The 19,920-nt window shown below is 48.0% G+C and overlaps 2 protein-coding genes across 2 annotated transcripts in view; both read left to right on the forward strand.

Annotated features, from left to right (window-relative positions):
• Positions 1–19,920, forward strand: part of LOC119976643 (zinc finger protein 721-like) — a 999,221-nt gene that overhangs the window by 818,189 nt on the left and 161,112 nt on the right. The window lies entirely within an intron of this gene.
• LOC119975585 (zinc finger protein 91-like) overlaps positions 1–19,920 on the forward strand; it is a 69,971-nt gene that overhangs the window by 46,479 nt on the left and 3,572 nt on the right. Inside the window, exon 9 of the mRNA XM_038815372.1 lies at positions 3,822–3,930. Coding sequence (XP_038671300.1) covers positions 3,822–3,930 — 109 coding nt within the window. The remainder of the gene's footprint in view (positions 1–3,821; positions 3,931–19,920) is intronic.

The raw sequence follows: 19,920 nt of genomic DNA on the forward strand, positions 1-19,920 counted from the left end.
TTGCCCATTCCACATTTAATCTCTCTTCCATTTGCCTTTTTCCATCTCTTAAACATGATCATCGTAAAAGCTTGCTATATAGTAACAAGAGCAACAGCAATAACAACAAAATGTAACATGATCTGTATTCAAGGATGTATTTTCGCACACAAGCCCAATCCCAAATATTGTCTCACCAAGTTGTTTCCTTTATCTGATGTTATTATTAATCTCCTTTGTTTCTTGTTCTACCTGAATATATGTCTTGTGTACCTTTTTAACTTCTCCAATTTCCTCAATTGTTCAAGCAACAACTTCATTTCTGTGAGATAGCTCTCTTGCAATTTCCCTTTAATCTTTTCAATTACGTTCAGCTCGACTTTATTCATTTTTCACATTTTTAAATTTACTATCTTTGTCACAGCTATCATTGTAAATCTAAATTCTCGACAGTCAAAGCACAAACCTTTTGACTTCACTAAGCTATGTACCCATAAGGTTTAAATGACTTAGTACAGGTAAAAAGCAACGTAAACATATTTTATGTCAGCAGCATGGTAGCGCAGTGATTAGCACTGAGTGCCGAGGTCCCAGGTTCAGTCCTGGCCCAGGGTCACTGTCCGTGTGAAGTTTGCATATTCTCCCCGTGTCTGCTTGGTCTCACTCCTACAACCCAAAGATGTGTTGGGTAGGTGGATTGGCCATGCTAAATTGCCCCTTAATTTGAAAAAAATGAATTGGGTACTCTTAAATTTATTTTTTAAAACAGATTTTATGTCATCATAACAAAATGTAGAGGAATCTTTTCTGTTATCTTATCATTATTCTTGATTATTCTTTCTTAGTTCATGAATGGCGTGATCTGTGCAAATCCTTTATTTTTTTCTTCTTCTAAGCTTTTGATTTCCATTCCATAACCCCAGAAAATTAAGTGATGGAAGAATCCCATCATCTATTGCAGTTTCTTTTGACACTCCCCAAATTTAATATTATTTCACCACCTACAGATCGCTTCACTCTTTTACAGAAAGTAATTAATTTCTTTTTTTTTTTGAATTTAGAGTACCCAATTATTTTTTTCCAATTATGGGGCAATTTAGTGTTGCCAATCCACCTAACCTATACATCTTTGGGTTCTGGGGGTGAAACCCGTGCAGACATGGAGAGAGTGCGCGAGAAAGTAATTAATTTCTAACCTGTTTTCATTTAAGTATATAGATTTTTCATGTTCACATATTCGTTACCCGAGTTCACATGTACTCAGTATGGATAATACACACAAGAACAAATATTGGTTTTATAAAAGCATTCCAGATTCAAACGGTGACATTGTAAACTGAGAATATGTTTAATTTATCTCTTTTTAAACAACAAAAGGTGGTGAAACTCAAAAACCCCGACAGACTAACTCCTATTACTCTTTATTTGTCAAAAATTAAACATTTGTTTATTATCCCCTTTTATACAAGCTGCCATTTTCCATACACTCAATTTATTTAATCAATTAAATCTCAAGAGAAATTATACCCTGGCATGGTCGGTTGAAAAGAGGCAAATTATCAGACCTACAATTGGTATGGACGTTAAGTGTAATCACCAACACTTTAATTCAAAGGGCAACAGCTATGTCTGGATGAGTTGACCTTTTCTACAAAAGGTCTCCAATTGTCACTTTGTTGTGATTAAACAACCTTGAAGTTTTGAAGCTGCTAGACTCGTCTGTTTGTCACATCCTGCAGGGACCTACGGGGTGGGAATGATTGCCTTCCCTGTGATTCTCACGGAGTATGAGCTTCCCTGCTGAGGGGTGGGGGTGGAGTTCCATTCAGCAATGTATAACAGGTCAGCCAGTAAGACACCGACCAAGTAGGGATTTACCAGGAAGTGTATATACTACAATTGTAAATAAACCAAAGTTCTTTATTTTTACTCGGTGTGGACTCATAGAACATAGAACACTACAGCGCAGTACGGGCCCTTCGGCCCTCGATGTTGCGCCGACCTGTGAAACCATCTGAAGCCTATCTGACCTACACTATTCCATTTTCATCCATATGTCTATCCAGTGACCACTTAAATGCCCTTAAAGTTGGCGAGTCTACTACTGTTGCAGGCAGGGCGTTCCACACCCCTACTACTCTCTGAGTAAAGAAACTGACTCCCCGTGCCCTCATCAAACAGGGACTCGTGATTCATCTGTTTTCAAACAAATTCACAAAAATACATTTGGCCTGGAGCCAAATTAGTTAATTTGGTCCAGATGTATCTGCCAATTTAAAAGGAATTTTAAATTCACGATGTCCGCTAGATAGAAATTCCCAATCAGCAAATTAGATGTATAATGAATTTAAAGAGAAAATAGTGGCATATCTACCAGTTGGGGAAAAGAACAGAACAAATGTTTTTGCAGTTAAATCATCATTGGCCGTAACAAAGGAGGGAGCCGAGCACAACGGCTCCTTAAACAAAGAACACTTTTCAAGTTCCAATTTAGATGGAAAAAAATTTAATTTGAGCTAAAACCACCCAGGATTATGCCAAGCTCAAACAAATCATTTCCGAATTCTAATTTAAATACTTTGATTTTTATTTTCCATTTACTTTCTGAGAATTGTGCTCCAAGTAACTTCCATAATGTTGATCATTATTACTCTATATCTTTAAGGAATTTCAAACATTTGCCTTTGTGTTTTGTTTCAATTACACTTTTAATCCAGCTCATAACTCCCATTTGATTTTAAACTCCGGATTGCAAAATCACCATTTTGGAAAACAACATTAAGACATTAAAACTAGCAACACAACAAAGAAAATCCACACAAATTCTTTATTAAACGCATGCACTCATTCATTCACAAACTCACAGAGAGAATCCAAACCATTTTACTTTCATTCAGTTTCAACAAACTGAAAATAAAAATAGAATTTTCAAAGAAACCAAAGGAAGAGGTTCAGAAATTCAAAGAAAAATGTAAATTCTCTATAAAATATATATACAAGTAAGATTAACCACTCTTCCGCAGCCACAGGGGACGTTTCCATGTTCCATTGCTCCAGAATCACCACTTTCCTGCTGGAATAATTGCTTTAACTGCCACATCATTTTATCACAGTTTATCCTGTTCCTCACTCAACCTAATTCAAAATACAACTACATACACACATTAAACAAGTAACTTTAACTAACAAAACCAGATCACAGAAAGTTAACTCAAGACACAGGCACTAGAAATAGACTCTCGGACAAGGAGAATCACACACATACTAACACACGAACAGCAACTTAACAAACACAAGTTGCTTTTCATCTCGGCTGCCAGAAACTCTGAATGGGTTGATTAAAGTCTGCAAAATACCTTTTAATCTTATCTTCAATAAAACTAATCATTTTCCCAAATTAGATATTTTGTTTCAAATATGCATTCAGAATGAAGTAATTCTAATTATTTTCTACATTATTAATTCAGCTTTTCCAAACTCAAAAGCCATGTCTCCACAATCTATATCTTTTTTGTCTTGGTCTCTGTCTCTTGGTCCCCAAAAGTGCACATCATTCCGCTTTGGACTGAGACTCGAGACTCTAACACTTGATTTCATTCATTAAGGTGCATCCCAGAGCACAAATTCACACACTGACTTCTTGTTAAACTTTTAGACCCCTAAATACCTTCTCCCCAATACCCTCCATCACCTCCACCAGCTCAGTGGTGGCTCACAGCAGAATTTCCTCCACTAACCCCCCCGGCCCTTCGAGGAGCTTTTTGTCACTGGCCACCTTCCATAAGATGGTTCAAATATCGATTCCCTATTCTTAAATTCTTTTGCCCCATCCCCTTGCTTAGAAACTCCCAGAGTACCAAACTCCCTATTCGGAGACTCCATCAATAGAGACGGGATGCAACCGGTTGGTGGGTCCGACGATTCTGTTCCGCGATGGTCAAGCCGCAGGAGGTGGGTGGTCACTTCATTATTGAACCCTTACCGACCGTAATCATCCTTTTCTTTGTCACTTCAGTCCAGTCTAATAGGTAATCCAATTTGATTCTTCTGTGGATCCCAGACCCTTTTTTGTAAAACTGTTTCTGTAGTAAGGGGGGTATTTATCTCGATACTGGTAGAGATGGCGAGGTTAGTGGAGGAAATTCTGCTGTGAGCCACCACTGAGCTGGTGGAGGTGATGGAGGGTATTGGGGCGATGCAGACGGGGAAGGCCCCGGACCCAGACGGGTTTACAGTGAAATTTTTCAAAAGGTTTTCAGAGGTCCTGGGGACTCTGCTGGTGAGGGCATTTAATGAGGCAAGGGAGCAAGGGGTGCTCCATCCGATGATATTGCAGGCCTCGATCTCCTTAGTCTTAAAGAGGGACAAGAGTCCGGAGCAGTGTGGATCCTACTGGCCAATTTCTTGTTAAATGTTGATGCCAAATTACTGGCCAAGACCTACTGGCCTCGAGGATCAAGGATTGTGTGTGGGGGGGTGATAGGGGAGGGCCAGACGGGGTTAGTTAAGGGGATGCACCCGGAGGGACAGTGTGGGGAAATGGTGGTCGCCATGAATGCGGAGAAGGCCTTCTCGGGTGGAATGGGACTATTTGTGGGAGGTGCTGGGGCGTTTTAGGTTTGTTCAGGGGTTTGTGGACTGGGTCCGGTTATTGAACCAGGCACCAGTAGCAAGTGTGTGGACAAACCTGGTGAGCTCAGAATATTTCAGGCTGCAGCAGTGGACGAGGCAGGGATGTCCACTCTCCGCACTTTTTGCCTTGGCTACAGAGCCATAATGGCGCTGAGAGCTTCAAGGGATTGGCAGGGGGATAGTACGGGGGGAGCATAGGGTCTTGTTATATGCAGATGACTTGCTGCTGTATATTTCGGACCCATTGGAAGGTATTGAGGGAATTATGGAGGAATTTGGCCGGTTCTCGGGGTATAAATTGAATATGGGTAAGAGCAAGGTCTTTCCAATCCAGGTGAGAGGGCAGGAGAAGAGGCTGGGGGATTTGCTGTTCAAGGTGGTTGGGGGGGCGGGGGGGGGGGGGGGGGGAACTTTCGGTTCTTGGGCATTCAGGTGGCGCAGGGGTGGGAGCAGGTGCACAAGCTGAATTTGGCTCGGTTGGTGGAACAGGTGAAGGGGGTTTTAGGAGGTGGGGTGTGCTCCCGCTGTCATTGGCGGGACAGGTGCAATTGGTGAAAATGACGGTCCTCCCAAGGTTCTTGTTTGTGTTCCAAAACCTCCCGATCTTTATTCCTAAGGTTTTTTTTAGGAGGGTGAAAGCGATGATTTTGGGGTTTGTTTGGATGGGTAAAGCTCCGCGGGCGAAGAAGGTGCTGCTAGAGCGGGGTTGAGATGGGGGGGGGGGGGGGGGGGGGGGGGGGCTCCTGAACTTCATGAATTACTACTGGGCAGCAAAATAGCTATGGTTCGGAAGTAGGTAGTGGGGGAGGGGTGGGTGGGGAGCAGCCGGTGTGGGGGCGGATGGAGCCAGCCTCTTGCAGGGATACGGGTTTGGGGGCACTGTTAATGGCACCTCTGCCGTTCTTGCCGGCAAGGTTCCTCCACAAGTCCGGTGGTGGTGGTGGCCCTCAGGGTGTAGGGACAGTGGGGCAACACCTGGGGCTGGAAGGGGCCTCAGTTTGGGCACCGATTTGTGGGAATCACTGGTTTGTGCCGGAGGGGAGGGGGGGGGATGTGGAGGGGGGTTTTGGGGGTCGCATCGGGGGGTGGGATTGAGTGGTTTGGGGATCTGTTCATTGATGGCGGCATTCCGAGCCTGAAGGAGTTGGAGGAGGAATTTGAGCTGCCAGTCGGGAATGGGTTCCGGTGTTTGGAGGTGAGGGACTTTGCTTGGAGGCAGGTACCGTTGTTGCCTCACCTGCCGTCCCAGGGGCTGCAGGACAAGGTGATGTGAAGAACAGGGGTAGGGGAGGGGAAGGTGTCAGAAATTTACAAGGAACTGATGGACTGGGACAGAACCCCGATAGGGGTAGTGAAGCGCAAGTGGGAGGAAGAGTTGGGGAGGGAGTTGGAGGCTGGGTTGTGGAAGGATACCCTGAGGGGAGTGAATGCATTGTCGCTGTGCACTAGGCTTAGCCGTATCCAGTTTAAGGTGGTTCACTGTGGCCAGGATGAGCAGGTTTTTTGAAGGGGTGGAGGATGGGTGTGGGTGATGTGCGGTTGGGCCTGCGAATCATGTCCACATGTTTTGGGCATCTCCGAAGCTTGGGGGTCTCTGGCAGGGATTTGCTGACATTATGTCGGAGGTCTTGAAGGTGAAGGTGGTCCTGAGTCCAGAGGTGGCGATCTTTGGTGTGTCAGTAGACCCGGAGTCCAGGGGGCGTGAGAGGCCGATGTCTTGGCCTTTGCCTCCCTGGTAGCCTGGAGAGGGATCTTATTAGAATGGTGGGACTCGGGGGCTGCCGAATCCGGGGGTGTGGATGAGTGACATGGCTGGCTTTCTCAGGTTAAAAAAAATAAAGTTCGCCTTGAGGAGGTCTGTGGATGGGTTTGCCTGGAGGTGGCAGCTGTTTATCGACTTCTTTGAGAAAAGTTAAGGTGCCAGCAAGGGAATTGAGGCGGGGGGGTTGGAGTTAGGAAGTGGGGGGGGGGCGAGTTGGTGGGGTATTTTGTTGAGTTGGTTATTTGTAGCCCTGTTGGCTTGATTTGATCTGTGATTATGTTTGTTGTGTTAACATACAAATGCCTCAATAAAATACTTTAAAAATATATTTATATTGTAAATAGGTGGAGCCTGATGATCAAACCCTATGACACCCCACTAGTTACATTGCCAATCAGAAAAAGACACATTTATCCCGACACAGTCGATTAGCCGCCAGTCTTCTATCCAAGCAAATAAATTATTCCCAATTCCATGTGATCTTACCTTATGTATTAATCTTTTGTGCAGCACCTTATCAAATTCTTCTGGAAGTCCACTAATACTACATCTACAGGATGTCCATTGGCTTGTTACATCTTCAAAGAACTCTAGAAAATTAGTCAAACATGATTTACCTTTCATAAAACATTGCTGACTCTGATGGATTGCGTTTTGACTTTCTAAATGTCCTTTTATTACTTCCTAAATAATGGATTCTAACAATTTCCCAACCACAGATGTTAAACTAACTGGTCTATAGTTTCCTACTTTCAGCTGCTCTCCCTTTTTGAATGAGGGAGTTTCGTTAGCATTTTTCCAATCACTGGAACCTTTGCTGCATCCAAGGAATTTTAGAATATTATAACCAATTGGCCCACTATTTCCGCTGCCACTTCCTTTAAGACCCTAGGATGTACGTCATCAGGCCCTGGGGACTTATCTGCCTTCAAACGCAATAGTTTGCATAGTACTTTATCCCTATTGATGATGATTGTTCTAAGTTCCTCCCTTTCTATTACCTTTGCATTACCTGTTACTGTTGAGATGGTACTAGTGGTCCTCCACTGTGAAAACTGAGGCAAAATATTGATTTAGCATCTCCCCTGTTTCTATGTTCCCCACTATTAACTCCCTGGTCTCATCTGCCAAGGGACCAACATTCACTTTAGCTGCTGTCTTCCCTTTAATATACTTTTAGAAGCTTTTCCTGACCTTGTTTATATTTTGCACTAGTTTTCTTTAATAATTTTGCTTTGCTCTTTATATTACTTGCTTAATAACCCTTTGTTGACCTTTAAAAGTTCCCCAATCTTCCAGCCTGCCACTGGCCTTTACAATATGGTATGCGTCAGTTTTTGTCTTTTTTATCTTTAATTTCCTTGCTTAGGTGTGGATGTTTTTTCCCCCTCTTACACCATTTTTCCTGTCTGGAATATATTTTAGTTGGGAAGAATTGAATATCTCATAAACAACTGCCACAGCTCATCAACTGTTCTACCTTTTAGTCTTCCTGCTCAGTCCACTCGAGCCAAATCTGTCCACATACTGACATAATTAACTTTATTTAACTCCAGAATGCTAGTGTGGGACTCCTGTCTCATGCCATGATCACTCTTCCCTATGTGGTCATTAATTAATCCTTCCTCATTGCTCAGTACCAAATGCGAGTAGCCTGCTTTCTGCTTGGTCCACACCATATTGCTCCAAGAAAGAATCCCGAACACATTCAATGAACTCTCCATCGAGGCTACCATTGAAAATTTGATTAATCATGTCTAAATGCAGATAATGATTATTGTTGTACCTTTCTTGCAAGCCTTCAATATTTCCTGGTTTATACCTTGCCCCGCAGAACTACTGTTTAGGGACCTATAGATTACTCCCACCAGGGACTTCTTTGCTATTTATTATTTTTTTTTTTAATAAACATATTATTGAGGTATTTATGGTTTTATACCAGTAACAGAAGAGACAGTGTACATAAAATTATAAACATAGTGCAAAAGCCGTCTTTCTCTCTCACAGGTCTCACATTTTCTAGCCTCCTACTCTACACTAAACTACACCCCCCCCCCCCCCCCCCCCCCCCCCCCACTCCCCCTATTCTGCTGACGGTTAATTTTCCCTAAAGAAGTCGACGAACGGTTGCCACCTCCGGGTGAACCCTAACATTGACCCTCTCAAGGCGAACTTGATTTTCTACAGACAGAGAAAGCTGGCCATGTCTGATAGCCAGTCTCCGACTTCGGAGGCTTTGGGTCCCTCCAAGCTAATAGTATCCATCTCCGGGCTACCAGGGAAGCAAAGGCCAGAATGTCTGCCTCTTTATCCGCCTGAAATCCTGGATCTTCCGACACTCCAAAAATCGCCACCTCTGGACTCTGTGCCACCTTTGTTTTCAATACTTTGGACATGACCTTCGTAAACCCCTACCAGAATCCCCAAAGTTTTGGGCATGCCCAGAACATATGAACATGGTTCACTGGTCCTCCCGCACACCTTGCGCACCTATCTCCCACCGCAAAGAAGCTGCTCATCCGGGCCACTGTCATGTGGGCCCAGTGAATGACCTTAAATTGTATCAGGCTGAGCCTGGCACATGTGGACGTGTCTGCCCAGAGACAGTCCTCTATGTCTCCACCTAACTCCTCTTCCCATTTGTGTTTCAGCTCCTCGGTCTGCGTAGACCCCATAAGCTCCTTATAAATTTCCGATACCCTCCCTTCTCCCACCCACAATCTGGAAACTACCTTGTCTTGTATCCCCCTTGGTGGTAGGAGCAGGAAGGTTGAAACCTGCCTTCATAGGTAGTCTCGTGCCTGCAGATACCTAAATTCATTCCTGCCAATTCAGATTTCTCCTCGAACTCTCTCAGGTTGGGAAAGCTCCCCTCTATGAACATATCGGCCATCCTCTTGATCCCTGCTCTCTGCCACCTCCGGAACCCTCCATCTCACCTCCTCGGTGCAAATTGGACACCAGACCGATGCTCCCTCTGCTCCCACATGCCTCCTCCATTGCCCCCAGACTCTCAGGGCCGCGACCACCACGGGGCTGGTGGAGTAGCGTGCCGGCGGGAACGGCAGAGGCGCCGTTACCGACACCCCCAAACTAGTGCCCTTACAAGGTGCCGCCTCTACTCGCTCCCACACCAATCCTTCCCCACCATCCACTTCCTAATCATGGCTATATTCGCTACCCAGTAATAATGACTAAAGTTCAGGAGTGCCAGCTCGCCCTCCCCCCGGCTACGCTCCAGCATCTCCTTTTTAACTCGCGGGGTCTTACCCGCCCATACAAAGCCCAAGATCACTTTGACCCATTTAAAAAAGGACCGAGGAATAAAGATGGGGAGATACTGAAGCACAAACAGGAATCTCGGGAGTACCGTCATTTTCACTGTCTGTACCCTCCCAGCCAGTGACAACAGGAGCACAACTCACCTCCGAAAATCCTCCTTCAGGCCAGATTTAGCTTATGCAGCCGTTCCCATTTCCGCGCCACCTGGATGCCCAGGTACCGAAAGCTTCCCCCTACCACTCTAAACGGCAGCTTTCCCAATCGCCTCTCCTGCCCCCGTTCCTGGATCGCAAACATCTCGCTTTTCCCCATGTTCAATTTATAACTCGAAAGCCGGCCAAAATCCCCCAGAATCCCCATAATTTCTTCCATCCCTTCCAATGGGTCGGACATATATAAGAGCACATCATCCGTGTATAGCGAGGGATGACCAGTCCCTTCCAGCCCTTTGAGGTTCTCAACAATTGCCAGCAGTTCTGTGACCAGTGCGAACAACAGCGGGGAGAGGAGGCATCCCTGCCTCATCCCCCGGTGCAGCCTAAAATAGCCCGATGTCAGCCTATTCGTCCCAACAGTCGCCATGGGCGCCTGATATAGCAGCCTGACCCAGTCAATGAAACCCCGTTCAAATCCAAATCACCCGAATACCTCCCACAGATAATCCTATTCCACCCAGTCAAATGCCTTCTCTGTGTCCATTGCGACCACTGCCTCTACGTCCCTACCCTCTGGGGGCATCATGATAACATTCAACAGCCTTCTTACGTTGGCCGCCAACTGCCTCCCCTTAACAAATCCCGTCTGGTCCTCCCCAGTCACGTCTGGAACGCAGTCCTTAATCCTTGAGGACAAGATCTTAGACAACAATTTGGTGTCTACATTTAGTAGGGAGATTGGTCTGTAGGACCCGCATAACTCCGGGTCCTGATCCCGCTTCAGGATCAGTGAGATAGTGGCCTGTAACATCGTTGGTGGAAGCCACCCCCCCCCCCCCCCGGCCTCATTAAATATCCTCATCAGCAGTGGCCCCGGCATCCCAGAGAACTTTTTGTAAAACTCCACGGGATACCCATCCGGTCCCAGGGCTTTACCCGACTGCATGGCCTTCAGCCCATCCACTATCTCTTCCAACCCGATCGGGGCCCCCAGCCCTTCTACCAAGTCTTCATCAACCTTTGGGAACTTCAGCCCCTCTAGGAATTGCCTCATCCCCTCCGGCACAGCTGGGGGTTCCGACTCATACAACCTGCTGTAGAATTCCTCGAATGCCTTATTGACCCCAGCTAGATCTTCAACCCGGTTCCCATCTCTGTCCCTTACTTTCCCAATGTCCCTGGCCACCTCCCGCTTTCTGAGCTGCTGCGCAAGCATTCTACTGGCCTTCCCCCCATATTCATAGATTGCCCTTCTTCGCCTTTCTCTGCTGCTCCACCGCCTTCCCTGTGGTTAACAAGCCAAACTCCACCTGCAGCCTCCGTCGTTCCCTTAGAAGCCGTGCCTCTGGGGTCTTCGCATACCTCCTGTCGACCTGTAGTATCTCCTTTAGCAGTCTGTCCATCTCTGCTCTGTCTGTCTTCTCCCTGTGGGCCCGTATTGAGATCAGTTCCCCTCTAACCACTGCCTTCAGCGCCTCCCGGACCACTGCAGCCAAAACTTCCCCAGTGTCTTTGACTTCTAGATAGTTCTGGGTACATTTTGTCAGCCACCCACACACCTCCCCATCAGCTAAAATTCCCAAGTCCAGACTCCAGTGCGGGCGCTGGCTACTCTCCTTGCTCACCTGTAAGTCAACCCAGTGTGGAGCATGATCCGAGATCATAATCGCTGAGTACTCAAGTGTCCACTACCCCCCGACAGTAAAGCCCTGTTCAGGATAAAAAAAGTCAATCCGGGAGTACACTTTCTGCACGTGTGAGTAAAAGGAGAACTCCTTCACTCTTGGCCGCCCAAACCTCCATGGGTACACTTCCCCCATCTGCTCCATAAACACCTTTAGCACCCTGCCTGTCCTTGAGCTAGATCGGTCTTGCCCTGGGTTAATGACTGTGTTGAAGTCCTCCCCCCGCCCCCCATAACCAGCTTAATCCAGGTCCGGAATCTTTCCCAACATCTTCCTTATGAACTCCACATCATCCCAATTCGGCGCGTACACATTCACGAGTACCACCTGCAGCCCCTCCAGCTTTTCACTGACAATTATGTACCGACCCCCCACATCTGCAACTATTCTTCCCACCTCGAATGACACTCGCTTATTAATCAGGATCGCAACTCCTCTAGTCTTAAGAGTCCAACCCTGAGTGAAAAACCTGTCTGACCCATCCCTTCCTTAGTCTGACCTGGTCAGTTACTCTAAGGTGCGTCTCCTGCAATGTTGCCACATCGGCTCCTTCAGTCCCCTCAAATGCTCGAACATGCATGCCCTCTTAACCCGCCCATTTAGCCCTCTCACATTCCATGTGATCAGGCTGGTTGGAGGGCTTCTCACCACCCACCCCCCTCCGCCAATCAGCCATCCCCTTTCTTGGGCGATTATTGGCCCCATGCATCCACAGCCCCCCCACCCCCAGCAGCCTCTGTCCCCGACCTCCCTATTGTCCAACAGCAAAAGTCCCTCCCCTGTCAGCAGAACATTTCCTTCCCTCCCCGCCCCATAGTAACAGCACTATACACACAGCCCCCTCAAAAAAGCATACCATCTGCTCACCCCCCACTACGCTTCCGTGAGCTAGCCCACCCAGCTAGCTTGGTAGCCCCCACCCATGGCGTCAGACATTTCCCCACCCATTGTTCCCTCCCCTCCTCCCCCCATTCGGACACACATATAAGGGCTGGTTTAGCACAGTGGGCTATACAGCTGGCTTGTAATGCAGAAGAAGGCCAATAGGATTCAATTCCCGTACCAGCCTCCCTGAACAGGCGCCAGAATGTGGCGACTAGGGGCTTTTCGCAGTAACTTAATTGAAGCCTCCTTGTGACGATAAGCGATTTTCATTCCATTTTTCAGAGAGGGAAAGAGGACATGGGGGAGAAAAAGGGGAGTAAATTACTCCCTATCTCTGTACCCCTCTCGCTCCTGTACCTATGCTGACCTCGCCACTGTACATCATCGCTGCCTTGGATGCTGTGGGTCTGCCACTCCTGATCTGCTGTCAAACACATCCGAGGCTACACATCCCTCACTGATACTATCAGTTTGAAAGCCTCCGGGGATAAATGATGCTATTCCCACACTAGAAATCTCTGTCAGACATTTACCAGGGGAACTGAGACAGCAGCTGCAACACACAGAATTTACAGTACAGAAGGAGGCCATTTGGCCCATCGAGTGTGCACCAGCCCTTGGGAAGAGCACCTATCTAAGCCCACACCTCTACCCTATCTCCATACTAACACCGTATCCCCGTAATAAGTGAGGTTTTATTCAGATGGGACAATGACAAGTTTAAATCCCCACCTGAGCTGCTGCTCAAAGTCGCCTCCGTTTCCCCGGTCAGTTTCCCAAACTTCAGGAAACTCCTGTTACTGCAGAAATATTTGGATTGGTTGTGAGAGACGTCAATCAGAGAGCCCACCCACTCTGCCCATTCTCTCCTCTTCCTCTACCACAGCTGCTTCACTTCCTGTAGGGACTCAAAACCAAGTCAGGAGATGGTGAGTGAAGGAGCACAATTTACAATCATTACATTGCACAATATCCACACTAATGTTCAGGCAGTCTGACTATCCTGTGGGCAATCAGCTGTGGAAATGCCCCTTATGCTGTGTCAGAAGATCCAGCTCACAGACCTGTTTACTCGGTGCTTTGTGCTGAGCTGTTTGATTGGCTGTGTGTTGGATATTCAGGGTGTTTATTGGGAACATTTCCCTTCTGATTTACAGGCTGAGTTTTGTTGATGGGCCATTGCTGAATATGAGAAGGTGAGGTGTAATTATCTGGGAGGGGTAGACACACATTTATTGAAATGTCTTTTAATGTCTTCTTTAAAGATTTTACCTGAAGGCCTCGGCCTTTCCCAAAAGCCTGGGCTTTGATTGGATCGTTTTGCGAGTGCTGTGTCTGAGCTGGTATTATGGACAGGAAGGTTGGGTTAGTATAAACAGCATAAATTCCTCCTCTCACCATCTGTCTGAAAACAGAAAGGTTTTCATGTTTGCTTCCCCCTTGATAAGCAGTGGTGTATTTCTCAACCCCTCCGTTACGCTGTGATCCATTTTCCCATTTAGAACCCCCACAACAAACATGAGATAGGATAAACTCAAAAACTTATTTAGCTGTTGGATGGGGATCACAATGTTGTTTGCTGTCACAGAGTAAAAAGGGGATCGAGAAACAAAAGAGTTATGGTAACCACAGAGAAAATAAATATTGTTTCATGTGGGTTCCAGAGTCCAGAATTAAAGTACAATGAGGTATTCTTTCACAGGTCAGTGAGCTGAAAACCGGTGCTGACTAATTCACTTTTCCGGTGGTGTTGACTTTACACGATGATAGCCCTGCGCTGGTACAGAAATTCCAGTAGATGGAACTCCAGTGTCCAACCTGGGCAAGAGCTCCTTGTCTGTGATGCTGCTAGTTAAATGGCAGACTTAGAATTTGCAGTTCGACAAGGAAATATTACTGTTTTCATAAACTTGAGCGCCACGTCACATGACTCACACCTCTCCACTCTGGCTTTGACAATTGTTTGTAGCCCTCATCTGGGACCTCGAGGTGGCTCAATAAGAACTGAAAGGAAGGTTGTGGGGTCCTTTGTCTTTGCAGACGAACAGACTCCAGTCGGCCAGCCAGAGTTATGAAATACATAGATAGTCACATAGAACATACAGTGCAGAAGGAGGCCATTCGGCCCATCGAGTCTGCACCGACCCAATTAATCCCTCACTTCCACCCTATCCCCGTAACCCAATCACCGCTCCTAACTTTTTTGGACACTAAGGGCAATTTAGCATGGCCAATCCACCTAACCTGCACGTCTTCGGACTGCGGGAGGAAACCGGATCACCCGGAGGAAACCCACGCAGAAACGGGGAGGACGTGCAGACTCCGCACAGACAGTGACCCAGCGGGGAATCGAACCTGGGACCCTGGCGCTGTGAAGCCACAGTGCTATCAACTTGTGCTGCCACAAATACAGATAGCCTTTGTGTAGCACTTTCTGAATTTGGTCTGCACAGCCCATGGGGAGGTCATTAGTGATCCTTCGGGGTAACGAGCAGCCGGTTTCTTCAATACTGGCAGGTATCTTGTTTTGAAATTTTTTTTTGGAACATTTTAACATTCTTACACAACACTTACCCCCCCCCCCCCCCCCCCCGCCCCCATGTTCAAAATGAATAACCCCCCGCCTCTGGTGGAACCCTTTATCTGCCCCTCTCAGAGCAAACTTTACCTTTTCCAAGGCCAAAAACTCCCAACAGGTACCCCAGCCATGCCGAGGCACTAGGCAGAAAAGCTGACCTCTACCTCAATAGGAATTGCCTGTGAGCGATGAATGAAGCGAAGGCTAAGATGTCAGCCCCCGCTCTCGTCTGCAACTCCAGCAGGCCGACACCCCAAATATGGCCTCGAGGGGACCCGGCTCCAATTCCATATGCAGAACCTCGGACATGGTGCTAGAAAACTGCCCCCAATTTCTCTAGCAGGACCAGAACATATAAACATGGTTGGCTGGGTCCCTCCCACACTTGTCACAACTACCCTCCACTCCCTCAAACAGCCAGCTAATCGGGTGGCATCGTGGTTAGCACTGCTACCTCACGGTGCTGGGACCCGGGTTCGATCCCGGCCCCGGGTCACTGCCCATGTGGAGTTTGTACATTTTCTCGTATCTGTGTGGGTCTTGCCCCCACAACCCAAAGATGTGCAGGGTAGGTGGATTGGCCACGCTAAATTGTCTCTTAATTGGAAATTTTTTTTAAAAAACAGCCGGCTCATCTCGCTTTCATTAAGTGCGCCCTATAGACCACTTTTACCTGAATCAACCCCAGCCCTGCATATGAGGTTGAGGCATTGACTCTTCGCAGCACTTTGCACCATAACCCTTCCTCCAGCCCCTTCCCGAACTCTTCCTCACATTTTGTCTTCATCCCTTCCATAGACTCCTTATCCTTCTCCATAATCCTACCCTAAAATCGCTGAGACAACCTCACTCTCCAACAACACCCCCCCCACCGACAGTACCTCCTCCAGCAACAAGTAGACAGCGCCACCAGAAAGCCTTTCTTGTGAAATTCCGCACCTACATATACCCAAAGCCTTCTTCCTGATTCAGCCTATACTTCACCCTCAACTCCTCTAGACTTGCGAATATCCTCTCCAGAAACAAATCCTTCATCTCTTTCACCCCTTATTCCTCCCATCCCTGGAACCTTGCGCCCATCCTTCCTGGTTCAAACTCATGATTCCCTCTTAATGACATCACCCTCAACCCCGCGCCCTCAACCTGAAGTGCTGTTGAAATTGCTCCCAGATCCACTACTGGATTCCCAGAATACTTCCCTGGGGCTAACGGCAATCCTGATTCCTTACAACAGCTACAACACACTCCCATCAGCACGCACAAAGTTTCCGACTCCTTCCTCATCCTGCACTTTCTCCGCATTCGCTGCCCATTCAAAGTGCAACAGATTCGGAAGAGCCAAGCCCCGACTGCCGCCTCTTTGTAGCACCGCCTTCCTTATCCTCACCCTCTTCCCTGCCCACACAAATGACGACACCAACCTATCCACCCTCGAAAAAATGCCTTTGGCAAAAAGGCCGGTAGACACTGGAGCAGGAACAGAAAATATGGTCACATATCCATTTTGACTGCCTGCACCCAGCCAGCCAAGGACAAGGGAGACTATCCCCCTCCCCAGCTCCTCCTTCACCTTCCCCACCAGGCTCGTGAAATTTAGCTTACGGAGCCATGCCCAGCCCGCGCGTCCTCCACCCCCAAGTACCTGAAGTGAGTTGTTGCCACCCTAAATGCCAACCTCTCCACTCCCACCCGTACACCTGGAAGAAGACATGACAAAACACTCACTCTTCCCTAAATTCAATTTATATCCTGAAAGCGCCCCAAATTTCCTTCGCAACCCTATTTTGTCCCTCACCAAAGAACCCGGGTCCATGATATACAGTAATAGGTTATCTGTGTACAGAGACACCCTATGCTCCAAACCGCCCATACTATCCTCCAGAAGCCCAAACTCCTCAGCGCAATCGGCAAGGGCTAATTGCCAACATGAACAAGAGGGTAGAATGGGGGCACCTCTGCCTCGTTCCCAGGAGTAGTGAAAGTACTCTGACTGCGTCTCATTCGTCCGCACATAAGCTGTTGGATCCTTGGATCCTTTTATAGCAATTTTAGCCAAGTCACAAACTTAGGCTCAAGCCCAAACCTCTCCAGTAGCGCAAACAAATACATCCACGCCACTCTGTCAGATACTTTCTCCGCATCCAACGCTACCGCCACCTCTAACTCCCTTCCCTCTACCGGAGAAAGCACCACATTCAGCAGCCACTGTACGTTCGACAACAGCTGCCTTCCCTTAATGAACCCTGTCTAATCCTCCACAACTACCTTCGGAAGACATCCCTGCAGCATCTTTGCCAAGATCTTCGCATCCACATTCAGTAGAGAAATGGGCCTATACAACCCAAACTCCATCGAGTCCTTAACCTTTTCAATAACAATGAAGTAGATGCCTGACTCAGAGTCTCAGATAATGCCCTCATTCGTCATCGCATTCTTAAATATTTCCACCATCAGCGACGCCAACTTGTCCTTAAAAGTTTTAGAAAACTCCATGGGAACCCATCCTGCCCCAGCACCTTACCTGACTCCATCTTCCCTATCACTACCTTCACTTCCTCCGACCCTTGTTTTTAATATAAATTTAGAGTACCCAATTCTTTTTTTTCAATTGAAAGACAATTTAGTGTGGCCAATCCACCCACCCTGCACAGCTCCCTCCTCCCCGACTCATCCTCCAGCAGCTCCGACTTGTATAACCACCTATAAAAGTCCTCAAACACCCTGCTCGCCTGCTCCGGAGCCGCCACCGCTACCTCCTGTCCCTAATCCGCACAATCTCACTCGCCGCTGCTTGCCGGCAGAGCCAACAATCAACTGGCCTTCACACCATACTCATCCACGATCGGCGAGTACTCCGCCTTGTTTGCCCCCGCCAGTAACGCCTTCACTACCACTAAAAACGTTGACCCTCGAATACGCCTTGTGTACGAAGGAGAAAAACGAATACTCCCTGTCCCGTGGATGCAAACCCACCCCCGCCCCACGGCGATGCCCCGCACCCCATTATCAGCTGGTGATAGATTATCCAGGTCCAGAATGATTGCTAATATCCGCCTCACAATTCCAGCGTCGTCCCATTTCAAAGCAGAGACACAGACCAACTCCACCAACCTTTCCTCCAGTGCGCCAATCAATATCACGTACCAGCCCTGAGGGAGATTATTCCTCTCCCCAGGCCCTCCTTCACCTTTCCCACCAGGCTCGTGACATTTAGCTGACGGAGCCATGCCCAGTCCCGCGCTACCTGCACCCCCAAGTACCTAAAGTTGATCCAGAAGCATCTTCTCCATTTGGTACCTCACCTGCCTACCCACCAGTATTGCCACCCATTGCACCCTACTATGGAAGCCAAAATGGAACACCTGGCTCACCCAGCCCATCCTCAGTCTCATCTGGTCCTTTACCCTCAGATGGATCCTCTGTAACAGCAACATGTCCACCGTTTCATCTTTCAGGCTCTTCAGATGCGAGAAAACTCACACTCTCTTCACTGGACTCCCTAACCCTCGTAATTTCCACACCACGACCTTGACTGGGGGTCTCTCACCAACCCCCTCCCACCCCTCTGCCCTTCCTACACGCCATGACCATCCTTCCAGGCCCAGCCTCGTAAACAGAATCCTATCCCAGCCCTAGTCATAACCACCACCCCTCTTCCCAGCAACCCTTCTGCCACTTCACCTTGAAAACACCTGACTCAGTCTCGGACTCGTACCCCCACAATTCACACCTCCCAGGTCATCGAACCCCATACAGCTCCCGCCCCTGCCCCCACCTTGCTTCCGTTCATTAGCTAACATTGCTTTTGCTAGCGCGATGGCCCCTGCCAGAGCCCCCTCTCCACATCAACCCAAATGCCACCCTTACCCCTCCAATCCCCATTGCATCCAAAAAAAACCTCAAAATGCAAGAAAAAGAACCCAACTCAGAAAAAAACCTCAGGCGAAAGCCATCAAAAGTCCAAATTCAGTCTAAACCCAGGTTTCTGCTTTCACAAACACCTCCACCTCCGCAGCTGTCTCGAATTAATAGACTCTGCCGCTGTACTCTCAGCTTCACCGGGTAGACTACACCAAACCGCACATTGCACTTATCCAACTCCGCCTTTGCCGCCTGAAGGCCGCCCGCGTCCTTGACAGCTCCATCGCCATGTCCTGGTATTCCCTTGCCTTCCCACTCCACCTCGCGCTTCTGCTTCGCCCTCCTCAGCACTCTCTCCTTCACCTGAAAATTATGGAAACAGACGATCACTGGCCTCGGTGACTCATTCATCCTCAGTTTTGGCCAGAGCGATCAGTGGGCCCTGTCCAACCCCGTGCTGGGAGTGCTCCTCTCCCTCCCCCACCAGCTTTGCCATCATTTCGGCAAAGTGTTCTGTAGGCACCTGGCCCTCCACCATTTCGGGCACACCCACGATGCTCAGGTTATGCCTTCTCGACCTGTTCGACAGGTCTTCCATCTTGGCTCTCAGCTCTCTGTTGATCTCAGCCACCAGTTCTTCATCCCCGGACAGGCGCCGGAATGTGGCGACTAGGGGCTTTTCACAGTAACTTCATTGAAGCCTACTCGTGACAATAAGCGATTTTAATTTTTTCATTTCATCTACCGAGGTGAAATAGTCACTATGCCGTGACAAGGCCTCCTCCATCCCTTTCATTTCCCCCCTGCTCCCACATCACCTTCAAAGTTCTCACCTACTCCTGTCTCACTGGGGCAAGGGTCTCACCTACCAACGTCTTAAGCGAGCCCATCATCACCGTCTGATGCTTCCCCAGCCATCCCATCCCTTATCTTCTCTACCGAGATGGGTATGGCCCAACCCGAGGGGTTCTCTCCCACCATCTTTCCTGCTGCACCCCTCACCACTGTTGGCAACGAACGTTCGCTCGGCGCCTTCTTTCCTGGATTCTTCTTGCCGGTTTTTGATATTCTCTAAATGCCCTAAACCTCCCACAGCTCCTC

This window comes from Scyliorhinus canicula, chromosome 13 (genome assembly GCF_902713615.1).
Source record: "Scyliorhinus canicula chromosome 13, sScyCan1.1, whole genome shotgun sequence".
NCBI lineage: Eukaryota > Metazoa > Chordata > Chondrichthyes > Carcharhiniformes > Scyliorhinidae > Scyliorhinus > Scyliorhinus canicula.